The sequence below is a fragment of the Salvelinus namaycush genome, chromosome 4 (genome assembly GCF_016432855.1).
Source record: "Salvelinus namaycush isolate Seneca chromosome 4, SaNama_1.0, whole genome shotgun sequence".
Classification (NCBI taxonomy): Eukaryota; Metazoa; Chordata; class Actinopteri; order Salmoniformes; family Salmonidae; genus Salvelinus; species Salvelinus namaycush.
The window spans coordinates 25,585,002-25,605,556 of NC_052310.1; the positions used below are offsets into that span (position 1 = coordinate 25,585,002).

A 20,555-nucleotide genomic window follows, 5' to 3' on the forward strand; every position below is an offset into this window, starting at 1 on the left:
GAACAGATCAGAACGTTTAGTTTATCAACATTTTAAACTATTTGGCTATTACACGGCAGTAAGCTATATGTGCGAATATTCCCCAAACTTGAAACTCACGCGCTGCTTATGTATTCCAGTCAGGCCCTTATAAAGGGGATTAATGTTATTTGGCCACTTTAGTTGTGAAACAAATCTTATCAAAACATATAGGCCTATGGGCTAGGCTACATGAGGTGTGCGACTATGATTCAAAAAAGTTGGGGGAAATTGTCTCTTGCCTTACGCTGGGCATCATTCACAAGTGATAATATATAATTCACAAGTGATAGGCTAATATTGTCACCCATCAGACTATTCTTGATTTAATATTGTCGTTACATATACCAAATAATATATATGTGACATTTGTTTTGATTTAGAATGGATCATTATCATGCACCTGTCTCGAAACAGAGGCAGGGGAAGAAAATACATGTCACCTAAACATTTAAATAGCAAATGGAGGACGCTTTTCCCGTGGTTAATTTTCATGACAGCCAGGTAGGCTATACTTCTGTTGTAAAGATAAGCAATGTGCTTAGTATTAGGAAAGTTGAAAAATAAATATAGTAGGCCTAGCCTATAGAAAGCTGGGAATGGGAATCCTCCTCTTTTTAATAGAGGCCATCACACTGTTTTCTTGCGCAATTGCATAATGGGCTCTCATGAAGTGTTTGATTAGATTTTCGATTACATTTGCAATAATGTCAGTTGGCAAGTGACTAAATGGTCATATGAAATTTGACTGCCTTCGTGACTCGTGAACGCCGGAGTGGCGGTAATACGGTCACCAAAACAGCCCTCGTCTGACATGAACTGAAAAGAAGAATGACCCAGGGATGTGTTTGGGGACATTTAACAGAATGTGACTGGCAGATCGGGTGCTGTATTTGAATAATCAACCCGGAGGGAATGGCTGCCGTTTTACGGGCTCCCAACCAACTTCGCTGTTTTGTTTGTTTTTTCGCATTGTTTGTAACTTATTTTGTACATAATGTTGCTGCTCCCGTCTCTTATGGCCGAAAAGAGCTTCTGGATATCAGAACAGAGATTACTCACCTCGATCTGGACAAAGATTTTTTCTTTAATGAGTCCAACGCAAAGGATATATTGCTTCCCAAAGACCAGGCCCAAATCCCTGTAATTCGCATGAAGAAAAGGTGGAAATACAGGGGGCGGAGATCAGGGTGCCTTGTGAGAATTCGTCGGCAAGTGGGTAAAACGCCTCTACCATCTGTTCTATTGGCCAACGTGCAATCACTGGGAGATAAATTGGATGATCTCCGTTCTATATTATAGTAACCAATAAAGTATTAAACAAATGAAAAAATATTTTAGATTCTTCAAGTAGCCACCTTTTGCCTTGATGACAGCTTTGCACACTCTTGGTATTCAGTATTCTCTCATTGTTTTCCAACAATCTTAAAGGAGTTCCCACATATGCTGAGCACTTGTTGGCTGCTTTTCCTTCACTATGCTGTACATCTCATCCCAAACCATCTCAATTGTGTTGAGGTCAGGTGATTGTGGAGGCCAGGTCATCTGATACAGCACTCCATCACTCTCCTTCTTTGTCAAACAGACCCTACACAGCCTGGAGATGTGTTGGGTCATTGTACTGTTGAAAAACAAATGATAGTCCCACTAAGCACAATCCAGACAGGATGACGTATCGCTGCAGAATGCTGTGCCTTCAATTCAAAATAAATCACCAACAGTGTCACCAGCAAAGCATGCCCAAACCATCACACCTCTTCCTCCATGCTTCATGGTGGGAACCACACGGAGATCATCCGTTCACCTACTCCGCGTCTCACAAAGACACAGCGGTTGGAACCAAACATCTCAAAATTGGACTCATCAGACCAAACAACAGATTTCCAACGGTCTAATGTCCATTGCTCGTGTTTCTTGGCCCAAGCAAGTCTCTTCTTCTTATTGATATCCTTTAGTTGTGGTTTCTTTGCAACAATTTGGCCATGAAGGCCTGATTCACGCAGTATCTTCTGAACAATTGATGTTGAGATGTGTCTGTTACTTGAACTCTGTGAAGCATTTATTTGGGATGCAATTTCTGAGGCTGGTAACTCTAATGAACGTATCCTCTGCAGCAGAGGTAACTCTGGTTCTTCCTTTCCTGTGGCAGTCCTCATGAGAGCCAGTTTCATCATAGCGTTGATGGTTTTTGCCACTGCACATTAAGAAACTTTCAAAGTCCTTGAAATTTTCCGCATTGACTGACCTTCATGTCTTAAAGTGATGGACTGTCCTTGCTCTTTGCTTATTTGTGCTGTTCTTGCCATAATATGAACTTGTTATTTTACCAAATAGGGATTTCTTCTGTATACCACCCCTACAGTGCCTTGCAGAAGTATTCATTGTTTCCCAAAAAAATTACAATTTTTAAATGGAAAAGTGATGCGTGCATATGTATTCATCCCCTTTGCTATGAAGCCCCTAAATAAGATCTGTGGCAACCAATTACCTTCAAGAGTCACATTATTTAACGAATTAAGTCCACCTGTGTGCAATATAAGTGTCACATGATCTGTCACATGATCTCAGTATATCTACACCTGTTCTGAAAGGCCCCAGAGTCTGCAACCCCACAAAGCAAGGGGCGCCACCAAGCAAGACCCCATGAAGACCAAGGAGCTCTCCAAACAGGTCAGGGACAAAGTTGTGGAGAAGTACAGATCAGGGTTGGGTTATAAAGAAATATCTGAAACTTTGAATATGGCACCACAATAAACCTGCCAAGAGAGGGCCGCCCACCAAAACTCACAGACCAGGCAAGGAGGGCATTAATCAGAGAGGCAACAAAGAGACCAAAGATAACCCTGAAGGAGCTGCAAAGCTCCACAGTGGAGATTGGAGTATCTGTCCATAGGACCACATTAAGCCGTACACTCTACAGACCTGGGCTTTACGGAAGTGTGGCCAGAAAAATGCCATTGCTTAAAGAAAAAAAATAAGCAAACACGTTTGGTGTTCGCCAAAAGGAATGTTGGAGACTCCCCAAACATATGGAAGATGGTACTCTGGTCAGATTAGACTAAAATTGAGCTTTTTAGCCATCAAGGAAAACGCTATGTCTGGCGCAAACCTCTCATCACCCCGGGAATACCATCCCCACAGTGAAGCATGGTGGTGGCAGCATCATGCTGTGGGGATGTTTTTCAACGGCAGGGACTGGGAAATTAGTCAGGATCGTGGCAAAGTACAGAGGTCCTTGATGAAATCCTGCTCCAGAACGCTCAGGATCTCAGACTAGGGTGAATGTTCACCTTCTAACAGGACAGCCCGCTTGGACAGACATTTACATTTACACCTGACTTCTGAGTGATTTGACCATACTTGAGTAATTCTTCCAAATATGTCTTCCTACCAGACAAAATAAAATGAGATATTCTTAGTGTAAAGAACTTGCATCATGTTTTATCATTGATAAACAGTTCAATATACACAACAGCATGTATGATGTGTAACTATTTGTCATTTTAAAGTGTTTTTCATGGTTGCAAAGGCGAGTGATGCAAATGCCAACGCAATTCAGGAACGACCCATAAAATAAGATATACTTCATTTTCAATTGTCACGTGGACATTGAAATCTGTATTTTTCCTTCATCCTGAACACACGGGGACACAGACATTCACATGGAGAGGTTGGAGGAGGTGCACCTTTGGCAGCCATTACAGCATCAAGTCTTCTTGGGTATGTTGCTACAAGCTTGGCACATCTGTATTTGGGGAGTTTCTCCCTTTCTTCTTTGCAGATCCTCTCAAGCTCTGTCAGATTGGATTGAGGGCGTTGCTGCACAGCTATTTTCAGGTTTCTCCAGAGATGTTCGATCAGGTTCAAGTCCCGTCTCTGGCTGAGCCATTCAAGGACATTCAGAGACAACTCCTGTGTTGTCTTGGCTGTGTATTCAGAGTTGTTGTCCTGTTGGAAGGTGAACCTTCACCCCAGAGAATCTTGTTTCTCATGGTCTGGGAGTCCTTTAGGTGCCTTTTGGCAAACTCCAGGTGGGCTGTCATGTGCCTTTTACTGAGGCACATGACAGCAAACTTGGAGAATTATGGAGGCCACTGTGTTCTTGGGGACCTTCAACGCTGCATAAATCTTTTTGTACCCTTCCCCAGATGTGTGCCTTGACACAATCCTGTCTCAGAGCTCTAAGGACAATTCCTTTGACCTAATGGTTTGGTTTTTGCTCTAACATGCACTGTCGACTGTGGGACCTTATATAGACAGGTATGTGCTTTTCCAAATCATGTCCAATAAATTGAATTTGACACAGGTGGACCCCAATCATGTTGTAGAAACATCTCAAGGATGATCAATGGAAACAGGATGCAGTTGAGCTCAATTTCGAATCTCATAGAAAAGGATCTGAATACTTATGTAAATAAGGTATTTCTGTTATTATAAAAAATGTTGCTTTGTCATTATGGGGTTTTGTGTGTAGATTGATGAGGAACATTTATTTATTTATTCCATTTAAGTATAAGGCTGTAAGGTAACTGTCACGTTCTGACCTTAGTTCCTTTGTTATGTCTTTATTTTAGTTTGGTCAGGGCGTGAGTTGGAGTGGGCATTCTATGTTGTTTTTCTATGTTTTGTTCTATGGTTATATTTCTATGTGTTTGGCCTAGTATGGTTCCCAATCAGAGGCACGTGTCAGTCGTTGTCTCTGATTGGGAGCCATATTTAGGTAGCCTGTTTTCCTTTGTGTTTTGTGGGTGGTTGTTTTCCCGTGTCTGTGTTTTCACCATACGGGACTGTTTCGTTTTCGTTTTGTATCATTCACGTTGTTATTTTTGTATTCTTAGTGTCCAGTTATTAAATTGAATATGGACACTTACCACGCTGCGCTTTGGTCCTCACCTCATTCCAACGACGAGCGTTACAGTAACAAAATGTGGAAAAGGTCAAGGGCTCTGAATACTTGCTGAAGGCATTGTACTGTCCCGCAAATTACCTGAAAGCACATATATTACTAGGAAGTCATGCCTTCTTGGCAGTCTTTCAGCTATGTTTTTGGCAAGATTAGGAATGTGTCACAACAAGGGGTGTGTCACACAGGTTCTTTTAACAGATTATTTCTAATTGTTGAGATTAAAATACAGTATCTTTGACAACAGCAACCTGGCCGAATGGGTTGGGCAAACAAAATATTTGCAGACTTCTTTTGCCAAGAGGGCAATGAAGGTTGGCAAGTAAACAAAAGCATTGAAGGTCATTGTCAGGAGACATCTAATACCATTGAATGAACACCTGCTATAACAAATAAACACCTTTGGCAATAATCTTTTCAGTGGGTAGTTTGAATGCTAAGTATTGTGGTGTGATATTATACAATCAGCTGTGGACACCCCGGCACTGTTTTGATAAAAAGTTGAGGGATGGGGCTGGAAAAATGTAACCAAGCTCAAATTAATAGACAGAGCTATGGATCATCCATGAGATCACAAGTATAATTTTAACTATGTTTGAGGCTATATATTTTTTTTTTACAATTACATTGTTTACAAACAATGGCGTAAAACAAGCTTATATGTTGGGTTCTGGTGGGGTAAGACAGTTGAACTAAACTCATGAGGCATTGTCATGACTGTTCTTGGGGGAGTATCATAGTCCCTGGAAGGGACCCTCTCTCCCTTTGGATATGCAGTACTGAGAACAAAGAGAGACTTGGTCAAACTCCTAATCCCCAAAATGGGAGAATTAAAAAATATTTCTACTTTTGTGAATGTGGGAATGGTCCGTGGACACTTCAGGGACAGTTATGACGAGTGTGTTTCATTTGGTGATCTCATGAAAGACAGGAAACACACATAACTGCATCTCTTAAAGTGTACATTTCCCAGTTGTCAGGTTTACATCTAAATATTGTGAAACGTATATGTTTAAACATAAAACTATTTGTGAAAATATGTAATGTGATGTTAACCTTCTAAATGAGAGTATGGATTTTCATATAAAGATTAACTAGTCAGTGGCCACACCCCCGGGAGCCAGACATCACATTAGGTGTCATAGAACCGCCCTATTTTCCACAGAGTATTAAACCTACTTCCTACAAAATGTACATTAAGTCAGAGAAGGCCGGGACATGGCTACAATTCTATAGGCCACAGAGACCATACATCTGTAGTTTTGGCTACACAGCTGGAATGGTTCAACTTTGAGACTATCGATCACTACAGAATAAGAGCAAATCTTAAACGTACAATTACTAGTCTGCAGCTAGAAATTTCGTAAATCTAGTACGAGAACACCGACAAGCGCCGAAATATCTATTCTATGAGAATATTTCCTAATGGTACTCTGAAGTAGAGGTCGACCGATTAATCGGAATGGCCGATTAATTAGGGCCGATTTCAAGTTTTCATAACAATCGGAAATCGGTATTTTTGGGCGCCGATTTGCAGATTTTTTTTACATTTAATTTACACCTTTATTTAATCTTTATTTAACTAGGCAAGTCAGTTAAGAACACATTCTTATTTTTCAATGACGGCCTAGGAACGTCCTGCCTCGTTTAAGGGCAGACCGACAGATTTTTAACCTTGTCAGCTCGGGGGATCCAATCTTGCAACCTTGCAGTTAACTAGTCCAATGCTCTAACACTTGATTACATTGCACTCCACGAAGAGCCTGCCTGTTACGCAAATGCAGTAAGCTAAGGTAAGTTCCTAGCTAGCATTAAACTTATCTTATAAAAAACAATCAATCAATGACTGTCATTGCGCCAATGTGTACTTAACCATAAACATCAATGCCTTTCTTAAAATCAATACACAAGTATATATTTTTAAACCTGCATATTTAGCTAAAAAAAATCCAGGTTAGCAGGCAATATTAACCAGGTGAAATTGTGTCATTTCTCTTGCGTTCATTGCACGCAGAGTCAAGGTATATGCAACAGTTTGGGCCGCCTGGCTCTTTGCAAACTAATTTGCCAGAATTTTACGTAATTATGACATAACATTGAAGGTTGTGCAATGTAACAGGAATATTTAGACTCATGGATGCCACCCGTTAGATAAAATACAGAACGGAATAAACGTTTTGTTTTCGAGGAGATAGTTTCCGGATTAGTGAAAGGTATATGGTTTAGAGAGAAATAGTCGTCGACGCGTTATAATTCCTGTAATAACTTGCGGCTGAACTTGAAAGGGGTTCCTTCATTATTTTACCGTTCATGTCTTCCATTGAGAATGTCTTGATCTACTTCAAATAAGGTCTGTGTTTCGTGCAGGCTTAAACCGCCTCGGCGTTTTGATACCCGTGTAAATCTCACTAGGATAAGGTAACGTTTGTCAACATATTTTCATAAATCCACTCTACAAAAAAAATGATCTTCGCTTATATTTAGCCAATATTGATCAGAGTTACCTTGTCCTATGGATATCTACACAGTTATACAATTGGCAAGATGGTGTAAGCCTACACGAAACACAGACCTTATTTTAAGTGAATCTAAAAATATCCTATGGAATAAATGAAGGAACCGCTTTTCAGATTTTGCTAGAAGGTGTCATGGGAATTATGACTCGCACTTTCTTACCATGCCCATTATTAAAATAGGATTTCCTGCATATAGAAATTACAGTTTTTATTTTCAACATTCATCACAGGTAACTTAAACTATATTTTTATTCAAACAGTTGAGAGTATTTGTCTCCTAAGCAGACTCTTCAGTATCATTGTCACTTCAGAGCTGTGTGTGTGTGTGTGTGTGTGTGTGTATTTATGTATTATATTAAGTTAAAATAAAAGTGTTCATTGTTCATTCAGTCTAGTTGCAATTGTCATTATTACAAAAATGTGTGTGTGTGTATGATATATATATATTTTTTTTTGTATAAATTGGCCGATTAATCGGCATCGGCTTTTTTGTCCTCCAATAATCGGTATCGGTATCGGCGTTGACAAATCATAATCGGTCGACCTCTACTCTGAAGTATGCATTCTAACCACCTACAACCACAAAAGACATTGTGACTTCTGGGAAAGTTAACCAGAGACTCTGATGAACTCTCCAGCAGATGGACCGGATTCCAACAGAAAAGACAACAATGACATACGGGCATAAATATATGCATTGCAAATATTCTCGAAAGGATTAGCATTTCAATTAATATAATTATAGACTGTGTGTAGTGAATCCATTTAGTCATTCCCGCTCTTTCTCAATCCCCACCCATTTCCTTGCTGTCATATCGGCTTAGCCCACTAGGGACTTTTCTATCAGTGTTAGTAACCAATATCTACTGTTTGTTTGTCATGTATTTCTGTGATTATTTAGTTAGTTAGTAAATCAATTATTAATACAATTTGTATATTGCTGATTCATTATGGAAAGTAGGGTTCGTGCAGATATCCAAGTGTTTGCGACGTTCAATAATGAGAACTGATGAGGTATTAATAATTCATTTATATAAGACTAATCGATCATATATTAAAATATCTGAAGAGTTATTTTCAGAAAATTATAACTCTGTAAATCTTAACATTTTCCGTGGTGCCCTGACTTCCTAGTTAATTTATGTTTACATGGTTAGTTTCATCACGTAATATTTCAACCTAGAGAACTGATTTGATATAAATAAGTCTTCACATTTAATGATAGTCAAGACATGACACTGTATATTCTTTAAGGAATCAATGGGTATATATTACACATTTTCAACATGGCTCTACCAATCACAGAGTTCCCTTTTAATAGTGATAAGTAATTGAGTAAAAGATTTATATCAATAATTACTACACAAATATGACTTTCTTGACAAAGTAGAAACAAATCCTGATGTAGCTATGCTCAGTGTAATGTAAAGCATGCCAGTAACTGGAGGGTTGTCAGTTCAAATCACAGCGCAGACTTACACTGAACCCAAACAGGCATCGAGCACCATCGTGCATACATTTATTTTGTCCCCCTACACCAAACGCGAACACGACACGCCGGTTAAAATATCAAAACAAACTCTGAACCAATTACATTAATTTGGGACCAGGTCGAAAAGCATTAAACATTTATGGCAATTTAGCTAGTTCGCGTGCACTTGCTAGCTAATTTGTCCTATTTAGCTAGCTTGCTGTTGCTATTTTTCCCATTTTGACAAATCAATAGGCGAATATCACAGCCAATCACACCACTGGCGGTAAAATGCTTAACATCCCGCTCGGTCGCGTGTGCAAGCGTTGCAAAATAAATTCACACAAACGTGACCCAATGGGATTCATTGTTTACCTAGCTAGCTATCTAGCTACATTTCTTAACAAAAGACTAATCTTAGTGTGCCAGAGTGCAGAATAACTGATACATTTTTGAACGCTCAACACCGGTTGAATATGTCCGGTGTCAGTAAATGTCAGCAACAAAACGTAATTCAATTGTTGCCAGCAGCACTGTTACAGTCACGAACGTTCTGGATAAAATGATAACTGCCTAACCAGCTCTGCTAGGGGGAGTGAGTAAATGGTCAGAGTGGGGTGTTCTCTCATTATGTGTCTGGAAGAAGCTAGCCAATGTTAGCCAGATAGACTGGGAGCGTGACTGTCGTTGTGAGGTCAGAGCTTTCGGAACAGCCCTACTTATTTGCCAGAGCGTCCAGTGTGCGCTCTGAACGCGAAACGCTCTGAATTTACGAAAGGACAATCTGACAGCACAGTTGCAGTCACCAACGCTCTGGATAACAAAGCAGCCTAACCAGCTCTGCTAGGGCGAATAATGTTCAGTGAGCTGCTCTCTCTCTTAGATGTCTGGAAGTAGCTGGCAAGTTAGTACAGAACGCACAGATCAACCCTTAAAGCAGTCCTTCTCAAATAGTGCCCCCCCCCCCCCCCCCAGAGCGATGCCAGGGTGTGTGACCCCGGGGAACATGCTTTTTTTTGCCAGGGATTTAACAGGGATGAAAAGAAAGGCGGAGAGAGACGGAGATAATGAGACAAACGTAAGTCTCCCGAAAGCTAAGACGAGGAAATATCACGAAGCGTATGTAGCGCTTGGCTTCACTGTGACTAAGGTGGGAGAGGAGGAAAGACCGGTATGTTTACTGTGTCTAAAAATGTTGGCAGCGGACAGCATGAAGCCAAATAAATTAAGGCGTCACTTAAAGACATTACACCCCAATCACGCTGATAAGCCGCTTGAGTTTTTTCAGCGAAAACGTGCCGAATATTGCCAACAATCGTCCCGCTTTGTGAATGCTACTTCAGTAAACCAGCGAGCACTGTTAGCATCATATAAGGTGGCGTACCAAATTGCTCAGTGCAAAAAAAAAAAAATCCATAGCAGAGGAGCTGATACTGCCTGCAGCATTAGACATGGTCTCTGTCATGCTGGATGACGCAAGTGCTGCAAAAATAAAAATCTAACCCTCTGTCCAATGACACTGTCGCCAGACGTATAAATGACATTGCTAACGATCTTAAAGAACAGCTGGTAGATAAACTCAAAGACAAACGTTTTGCCTTACAGTTCGATGAAGCAACTGACAGCAAAAAAGACTGTTTGTTTATCGCTTATGTACGTTTTGACATGACAAACTCCCTGTGTGAGGATCTACTTTTTTGTAAATATGTCAGAGACAGAGCCACAGCTGAAGAGCTATTCAAAATGCTGGACTGCTTCCTGACTGAGAATGGGCTAAAGTGGGAGAACTGCATTGGTGTTTGCAGTGATGGTGCACAGACCATGGCAGGGATGAGAAAAAGACTTCGGGCACTCATCAAGAAGGCCTCACCTAATGCTGAGTGGACACACTGTGTTATACACAGAGAAGCACTGGCATAAAGGCACCTTTCCTCTGAATTAAGTGAGGTTATGCCTGACATTGTAGGTGTAGTCAATTTTATAAAGACCAGACCACTAAAAGCAAGAGTCTTCTCTGCTATCTGTGAGGAGATGGGAGCTGAACATTAAGCTGTGCTGTTTCACAGTGAAGCAAGGTGGCTGTCACGTGGAAAAGTCTTGTCCTGAGTTCTTGAGCTCAGAGAGCAGATAAGAATGTTTTCGGAGCAGGAGCACAAGTATGACCTCGCAGAAAAAATTTGTGATGAGAACTTCCTGGCAAAACTGGCCTACCTGAGTGACATATTTGGAAAGCTAAATTAACTAAATCTACAGCTTCAAGGGAAAGATAAACACCTCCCTCAGGTCACAGACAAGATCAGCTCTTTCACTCGAAAGCTTGCAATGTGGGGCAGGCGACTTGATGAATGAAATACTGATTCATTCGAGAACCTGCATGAATTTGTTGACACTACTGACTATGATGCCACCTCAGTGATTCCATATATTAAGGAGCATATTTCATCACTGATGGGATTCTTTAAAAAGTACTTCCCTGAAAACAGTTCCCAATATGACTGGGTGAGAGATCCTTTCAATGCACCAGCTCCAACTGGTTTCAGCTCTGCAGAGGAGGACCAGTTCATTGATATGACGTCTGACTCAACATTGAGACTGAGGTTCATATCACAGACACTGAGTGAATTCTGGCTGAGTGTAGAGAGGCAGTATCCACTCTTATGGCAGAGGGCCATGGACATTCTTCTTCCTTTTGGAACATCTTATCTTTGTGAGACTGGCTTCTCTGCTGTTGCTGCACTGAAGACCAAGTACAGGTCCCAGCTAAACATTGAGCAGGAGCTGAGAGTTGCAGTATCATGCTTCAAACCCCGCTTCGAAAAGCTGTGCTCTGCAAAACGTGCTCAATGTAGCCATTAATCCTGACTGCCTCATTTTGATTTTAAAAAATCTGCACAAATTGTTTTATTCATTTTTGTTTTATAGGTCAAAGTGTTTCATATCTTGCGCTCCTGAGTTAATGTTGCTGATCAATTTGAATGTATTATTATTTATTGATTATATTTAATTGTATTTTTCAGTATCAAATGGTCAAAAAATGTTTACAGTTTAAATAAGGATTATTATTTATTTTTTTAATTTCAGGCAAATTGATGCACTTTAAGTCTTTTCTGTTACAGACTAAAAAACAATGTTAATAAAGTTATTCTTTGTTGTAAGTTGATCTATATTTTTTCTTTTTTTCTTTTCTTTAATGTTAATAAGGATACAATGTTATGCAGAGGTGTACTTATAACAATTTTATAGACAAATGATACTATTTACAGTCGCGGCGGAGAGTTGGGGGGCACGAAATGTTTACTTCTTCCTAGGGGGGGCGTAATAGAAAATAATTGAGAAGCACTGCCTTAAAGAGATGGGTGGGGCGAAGGCTTAAGAGGGTGTGAACAATAGTAGTACCAAAACATTGAAAGACGGGTTTCTCAAAAGTGAGTTTACAAGTTGATCAACTTTCAAAGCATAATTACTTTCCCATTGTTGTCTCAGTGTATGATATTCAATTTTGTAGCTCTGAGTCTCTACTTTTATCCAATGTAAAAAAAAAACTGAAATTCAAATGTTGCTACAGAAGACCGAATCCAGGTGATGACTCACTACTTGTTGTTCAATAATTTCATCTAACTGCTCGCGCGCTGTCTGCGTAGCCAGGCGCTAAAATAGTTATATGCTTGAAGTGCTGCAAGTTCCACCTTTCCCATCTCCTCATTGGTTTTTAGGAGCAAAATATCCACTTGGGTGATTAAAAATTAACCTTAAAGTTGGTTGCCAACCGCCATATAAAGTCCACAGAAGAAGACTGAAGGAGGAACGGCAACTAGAAACTAACTAGGTTTCTCCTTTTATCTGTTGATTAATTGTCGGAGTAGAGAACAGACAATTTTGTATGACTCAAAATGTGTAAAAATTCTACAAAAGATCCTGCATTTCAGATCAAATAACAACCCCATTTTTATATCCCAGGACAAATTAGCTAACAGCAGCACGCTAGCTAGCTGAATGTCCATGAATGTTTCATGTGTTTCGACCTGTCCCCAAATTAATATAGTTGGATCAGAGTAGAGGTCAACCGATTAATTAGGGCCGATTTCAAGTTTTCATAACAATCGGAAATCGGTATTTTTGGACACCAATTAGGCCGATTTAAAAAATATATATTTAAAAAAATGTACACCTTTATTTAACTAGGCAAGTCAGCTAAGAACACATTCTTATTTTCAATGACGGCCTAGGAACGGTGGGTTAACTGCCTTGTTCAGGGGCAGAACGACAGAAGGTTCAAGGTTCTTGCAACCTTACGGTTAACTAGTCCAACGCTCTAACCACCTGCCTCTCATTGCACTCCACGAGGAGCCTGCCTGTTACGCAAATGCAGTAAAAAGCCAAGGTAAGTTGCTAGCTAGCATTAAACTTATCTTATTAAAAACAATCAATCAATCATAATCACTAGCTAACTACACATGGTTGATGATATTACTAGTTTATCTAGCGTGTCCTGCGTTGCATATAATTGATGCGGTGCGCATTTGCGAAAAAGGACTGTCGTTACTCCAACGTGTACCTAACCATAAACACCAATGCCTTTCTTAAAATCAATACACAAGTATATATTTTTAAACCTGCATATTTAGTTAATATTGCATGCTAACATGAATTTCTTTGTGTCACTTCTCTTGCAACAGAGTCAGGGTATATGCAGCAGTTTGGGCCGCCTGGCTCGTTGCGAACTGTGTGAAGACTATTTCTTCCTAACAAAGACAGCCAACTTCGCCAAACGGGGGATGTTTTAACAAAAGCGCAATTTGCGAAAAAAGCACAATCGTTGCACGACTGTACCTAACCATAAACATCAATGCCTTTCTTAAAATCAATACACAGAAGTATATATTTTTAAACCTGCATATTTAGCTAAAAGAAATCCAGGTTAGGAGGCAATAGTAACCAGGTGAAATTGTGTCACTTCTCTTGCGTTCATTGCACGCAGAGTCTGGGTATATGCAACAGTTTGGGCCACCTGGCTCGTTGCGAACTAATTTGCCAGAATTTTATGTAATTATGACATAACATTGAAGGTTGTGCAATGTAACAGGAATATTTAGACTTATGGATGCCACCCGTTAGATAAAATACGGAACGGTTGCGTATTTCACTGAAAGAATAAATGTTTTGTTTTCGAGATGATAGTTTCCAGATTCGACCATATTAATGACCTAAAGCTCGTATTTCTGTGTGTTATTATGTTATAATTAAGTCTATGATTTGATAGAGCAGTCTGACTGAGCGATGGTAGGCACCAGCAGGCTCGTAAGCATTCATTCAAACAGCAATTTTGTGCGTTTTGCCAGCAGCTCTTTGCAATGCCTCAAGCATTGCACTGTTTATGACTTCAAGCCTATCAACTCCCGAGATTAGGCTGGTGTAACCAATGTGAAATGGCTAGCTAGTTAGCGGGGTGCGCGCTAATAACGTTTCAAACATCACTTGCTCTGAGACTTGGAGTAGTTATTCCCCTTGCTCTGCATGGGTAACGCTGCTTCGAGGGTGGCTGTTGTCGATGTGTTCCTGGTTCAAGACCAGGTAGGAGCGAGGAGAGAGACGGAAGCTATACTCTTACACTGGCAATACTAAAGTGCCTATAAGAACATCCAATAGTCAAAGGTATATGAAATACAAATCGTATAGAGAGAAATAGTCCAATAATTCCTATAATAACTACAACCTAAAACTTCTTACCTGGGAATATTGAAGACTCATGTAAAAAGAACCACCAGCTTTCATATGTTCTCATGTTCTGAGCAAGGAACTTAAACGTTAGCTTTCTTACATTATCCAACACTTTGTTTTTGCATTATTTAAACCAAATTGAACATGTTTCATTATTTATTTGAGGCTAAATTGATTTTATTGATGTATTATATTAAGTTAAAATAAGTGTTCATTCAGTATTGTTGTAATTGTCATTATTACAAATAAATTAAAAAAAATAGTCCGATTACTCGGTATCGGCTTTTTTTGGTCCTCCAATAATCGGTATCGGTATCGGCGTTGAAAAAAATCATAATCGGTCGACCTCTAGTTCAGAGTTAGTTTATATATTTCAACCTGCGGGTCCTGATCGCATCTGTTGTGGATGGACAAAGTCAACCCACTATCATTCCACTATTAGCACCAGATATGTTATGGAGATACTTCTGAAATTACAATGCAAAACACCCCCCAAAATCTATGCATAGCACCTTTAAATTAAATAAATTCATAATGTATTATTCTTCAACTGTTCCTCACATTGCCGTAAATCCTCTTTTTGCCTGCATCGCGCTGCGCGGAGAGCACTATAAGCAACAAACACAATGGCAAGTTACTTTTGCTTCTAATAATGCAAAGGAAATCAAGTGAGTTCTGATATCAAAGTCAAATGATGCGGAGATTTTATGGTAGAATGTCGGGTACATTTATTTTGCATCGGGACATTGAGGAAACTTTAAAACCAGCTCTAATATATGCCCATAAAATGTCAGCAATGCCTTCATGTGAACTGAGACATAGAGATTGATGCTGTTTGCTAGCTAGTGCAGTATTTCGAAACCGTTTTTTGTACCAGGCAACAGCGAGCAGCGGTCTTTCATCATTGCACTAAAACTAGCACTGTAGCAGTTACATTAAAACTAGCATTGACAAAATTACTGTCTATAATCCGTATCTCAGGGTCCAGTCAGCATCATCCCAGGGACTGCGTGGGCTGAGAAACACTGAGCTAGAGTTCAATCAGAGAGACCACCGATGATAGCATGTGGCACTGAAACATTTGCTCTACCTTAAGGCTGGTTTACAGTTGGCCTATCGACATGTCTGTAGACAGTTGTCGCGGTGACATCATGAACATTCTATTGTTGTCCGACTTGTCGTTGTCATTATGAAAAAGTATAAACACAAAACGACAGCCTCTGAATGGCATCAGCAGCCCAGAGCTTCAAATGGCATGCTTGCTCTATTTTAACACCAATAAACCCATATGTTTAAAATTGTATTTAGTAAATGTCAACCTATACCAGCTAGCAAGGCAACTGAAAGCAACTTTCTAAACAATGTTTTGGTTTCTTTCAATCCTTAATATTGCTGGACCCCAATTGGGATCCATAATAAAATACAAAACATGTCATCTAGCTAAAGTTAGCTGGCTAGCCAGTTCAAATAATGACCTAAGTATAGCTGACAACGTCTTCATTTTACAGGAAAATTATTAACATTTACAAAGTAATGGCGAGCATACAGAAAATAGCTTATGGTTGTGAGTGTGACTAAATAAAAGTAGGTCATTCTATCCGCCCAGTAACCTCGACAAGGAAACCAAGTCGCAGCAACCGTCCACAGTCATTCCACCGGAGTATAAATTAAATATAGTTTTGATCAGTGTCACATTCTAATTATCTACAGACCAAGTATAAACTGGCCTTTTACTCTATCACATGCATTGTCTACACCTTGTCATAATGGATTTTTGTCAAATAAGATAAAACAATGACTATTACGAAGCATTCTGCAAATTCAGAACAACATTCTCTTACTGAAGCAAATTTTGACTCAATCTTAATTGTTTTCTTACAGGAGTTTTATAATGATTAAACACATTTATGTTCCAAAACATTTCATTCAAAGTCAAACACAGGTTATCTTGAGTGATATTGTTGGAATATAAATTTAATCTAACTGTGTGAGCTATTTTAGGGTGACTATTCATACATGAAGTAAACTATGACACTGTAGGCATAGTTTACTTCACAGGGAATTCCATAGAGCTCGTATTAAAAATATAATACAGTCGCATAACTCCACTCAAGGTAAGAAAAGAATTACGATTAGATCGTCATTTTGAGAAACTATCCCTTTAAGGGAATTGTTTGTTTTGCTAAGTGGGTTGAAATCAGTTATTAGAGATGGTAAACTTACCAGAAACAGCATTGGTCACCCTACCTGTTGAGATACCAAAGATAAAATGTTCACGAAAGGGAAATGAATATGGAAAAATAAGTTGGTTTTATAGCCTTATAGACTAAATAGAAGTGGGGACAAAGGTAAACGTGTGCAATTCAACACCAACTTTTCTCATCAGCTTCATACTGAGAAGAGACAATACTTACTCATCATCAACAAAAGCATCACCAAAAGCATGGTTTGATTCCCCATTGTCACTAGCTCAATGGCCAAGATAATTCAAATCTATGAGAAAAGATGATAATCATCATTACCACAATCGTCAGAGACCATTAATATTATTATCCCATCCTTAAAATTTATTTTATGCACCTTTTACATGTTGTATTAATAAGCTCACCTGTTTCTGTGGATTCACCCTCATGTATGTGGTACAATTGGACACTAGGCTTATATACTGTTCATTTCTGTGGTGGAATGCATCTGGATCGAAAACTCTGCGAACCGGTTGTCTCACCAGTTACATTAATTCATTGACTATTTCTGTGAAACACTCGCGTGACAAAGGCAAAAACAAATTGCTTCCTCATATGTGTACTGTATGAGAACAACGGCTTTCTTGTAAGATTGAAAAAATATTCTATGGGGTTAGATTTGTTTCTTTATTATGTAAGAATGTCTATTGAACATAACTCAAAGAAAACTATGATCTGTGAATATATACAAATATTTCACAAAGTAAACCATAATCCGTGAATACAGTATGTAAAAATAAATCACATATAAATCCATAATCTGTAAATATATTCAACATAGCTCACAAATAAAATTACAATTTGAATAAATGTAAAACGATTTGTGAGCAAATATTCAGAAATCCCTAACATTTACAACTGTGGAATGTGAATTTGCTTATTCAAAAAGTGCTTGTGGATCTGTATTCCGTGCTTACAGAATTTTCGGACACATTTTCCACCTGACGTATTTCTATCCACAAATATGTGGTTTAAGATGAGTAGTCTATGTCCATTCATTGAGATAATCTTTGTGTCACATTACTTTCTAACGCTGGTTTTTAGGGGCAGTGTAACGTGTGCGCTGGGAGTCGGGAAGCAAGTTCAAGGAGTGAATCGTTTAATAAATAAATTATTTAAAACAAGAAACACGAACAACGCACAGACATGAAATAGAAACAATGACGACTGGGGAAGAAACCAAAGGGAGTGACAAATAAAGGGCAGGTAATCAATGAGGTGATGGAGTTCAGGTGAGTGTCATTATGTGCAGATGCGCGTAACAGGTATGCGCCATAACGAGCAGCCTGGTGATCTAGAGGCCAGAGAGGGAGCACTCGTGACAGTACCCCCTCCGCGATGCACGGCTCCAGCCGCAGAACGCCGACCAAGATCTCGGGGATCAGGAGCGGACTGGCCACCTCTGCTAAGGCGCGGAAACCTGTCGATCCGGCTGAGACGCGGAAGCATGACGACCTGTCGATCCGGCTGAGGCGCGGAAGCATGACGAATTAGAGCGCCGGAGAGCGAGCATTCGTGACAGTACCCTCTCCCCAGCACGTTCGGCTCCAGCCGCAGGACGCCAACCACAGGGACGGTAGTGATAGTGTTGGTACTGTTAATAATGTCACTCATCAGCATCGCTTCACGTCTCTCCTCTTTACCATTAGCAAGCTTGTGGAATGTCATTCCCCTAAAAGTCAGCCTATGTGCATGGCACCCTAAGGCAATTCCACCCCGCTTGCCTATTAACCTATGAGTTCACTCATGCTATAATCACTTCCCTTTCTTTCAAACAATGGACATACATCTACGGGAGTATTTATACTGTATGTCAACTCACCCCTTGTGTCTCTCCCCTGCTGTTTTGCGTCCTCAGTCTTCCAACAACCTTCCACCTCCCCACCACCACCAACTGATGGGTAACCTGTTATCAGCATCTGGTCTCCGAGGCGCATTTGTTAATTGTGGTGGGAAATTATATCTCACGTGCCGCTTCAGAATCAGAATAAGTGTTCATTTGGATTGAGATCTGGTGACGGAGATGGCCATGGCATATGGCTTATATTCAGGGTTGGGGAGTAATTTACTACATGTAATCTGGAGAAAAAACTAACTAATCAGTTACGTTACCAGCTAAAATATTGCAATCAGATTACAGACACTAGAAATTGTCACGTTCCTGACCTGTTTTCTGTTGTTTTGTATGTGTTTAGTTGGTCAGGACGTGAGCTGGGTGGGAATTCTATGTTGTGTGTCTAGTTTGTCTGTTTCTATGTCAGCCTAGTGTGGGTTCTCAATCAGAGACAGATGGTAATCATTGTCTCTGATTGAGACTCATATATAGGAGGCTTGTTTTGTGTTGGGTTTTTGTGGGTGTTTGTTTCCTGTCTCTGTGTTTGTTCTGCACCAGATAGGACTGTCTCGGTTTTCACGGTTTGTTATTTTTGTTTGTTGTTTGTAGTGTTCACTTGTTATTATATTAAACATGTTGAGCACTGGCTACGCTGCATTTTGGTCCTCTCCTTCACCCCTGGAAGAAAACCTTTACAGAAACACCCACCAAACCCGGACCAAGCAGCGTGGCAACGGGCAGCAGCAACAGCAGCAGCGGTGCCAGGAGGAATGGTCATGGGAGGAAATCATCAACGGAAAAGGACCCTGGGCAAAGGTGGGAGAGAATCGCCACTCTTGGGAGGAGAAGGAGGCAGCCACAGCCCAGGAGCGCTGGATGGAGGAGGCAGCACGAAAGAGAGGCTGGAAGCCCGAGAGGCTCACCCAAAAATTTCTTGGGGGGGGGCTAAAGGGGAGTGTGGCGAAGCCGGGTTGGATACCTGAGCCAACTCCCCGGGCTTACCGTGGAGTGAGAGGGCGTCGTACTGGTCAGACACCGTGTTATGCGGTAAAGCGCACGGTGTCCCCAGTACGCGTGCTTAGCCCAGTGCGGGCTATTCCACCTTGCCGCACTGGGAGGGCTAGGTTGGGCATCGAGCCGGATGTCATGAAGCCGGCCCAACGTATCTGGCCTCCAGTACGTCTCCTCGGGCCGGCGTACATGGCACCAGCCTTACAGGTGGTGTCCCCGGTTCGCCTGCATAGCCCAGTGCGAGCTATTCCACCTCGCCGCACTGGCAGGGCTACGGGGACCATTCAACCTGGTAAGGTTGGAGAGGCTCGGTGCTCAAGAGCGCGTGTCCTCCTTCACGGTCCGGTATATCCGGCACCACCTTCCCGCCCCAGCCCAGTACCACCAGTGCCTACACCACGCACCAGGCTTCCAGTGCATCGCCAGAGCCCTGTTCCTCCTTCCCGCACTCGCCCTGAGGTGCGTGCCCTCAGCCCGGTACCTCCAGTTCCGGCACCACGCATCAGGCCTATAGTGCGTCTCAGCCGGCCAGAGTCTGCCGTCTGCCCAGCGGTGCCTGAACTGCCCGTCTGCCCAGCGGCGCCTGAACTGCCCGTCTGCCCAGCGGCGCCTGAACTGCCCGTCTGCCCAGCGCCGTCTGAGCCATCCGTCTGCCCAGCGCCGTCTGAGCCATCCGTCTGCCCAGCGCCGTCTGAGCCATCCGTCTGCCCAGCGCCGTCTGAGCCATCCGTCTGCCCAGCGCCGTCTGAGCCATCCGTCTGCCCAGCGCCGTCTGAGCCATCCGTCTGCCCAGCGCCGTCTGAGCCATCCGTCTGCCCAGCGCCGTCTGAGCCATCCGTCT

General features: G+C 41.2%; 1 protein-coding gene across 1 annotated transcript in view; it reads right to left on the minus strand.

Moving 5' to 3' along the window:
• The window catches only part of LOC120045805 (alpha-tectorin-like), a 42,256-nt gene extending 23,903 nt beyond the window's left edge, over positions 1 to 18,353 (minus strand). The window contains exon 1 of the mRNA XM_038990739.1: positions 18,198 to 18,353. Coding sequence (XP_038846667.1) covers positions 18,198 to 18,353 — 156 coding nt within the window. The remainder of the gene's footprint in view (positions 1 to 18,197) is intronic.
• Between the last annotated feature and the right edge of the window lie 2,202 nt (positions 18,354 to 20,555).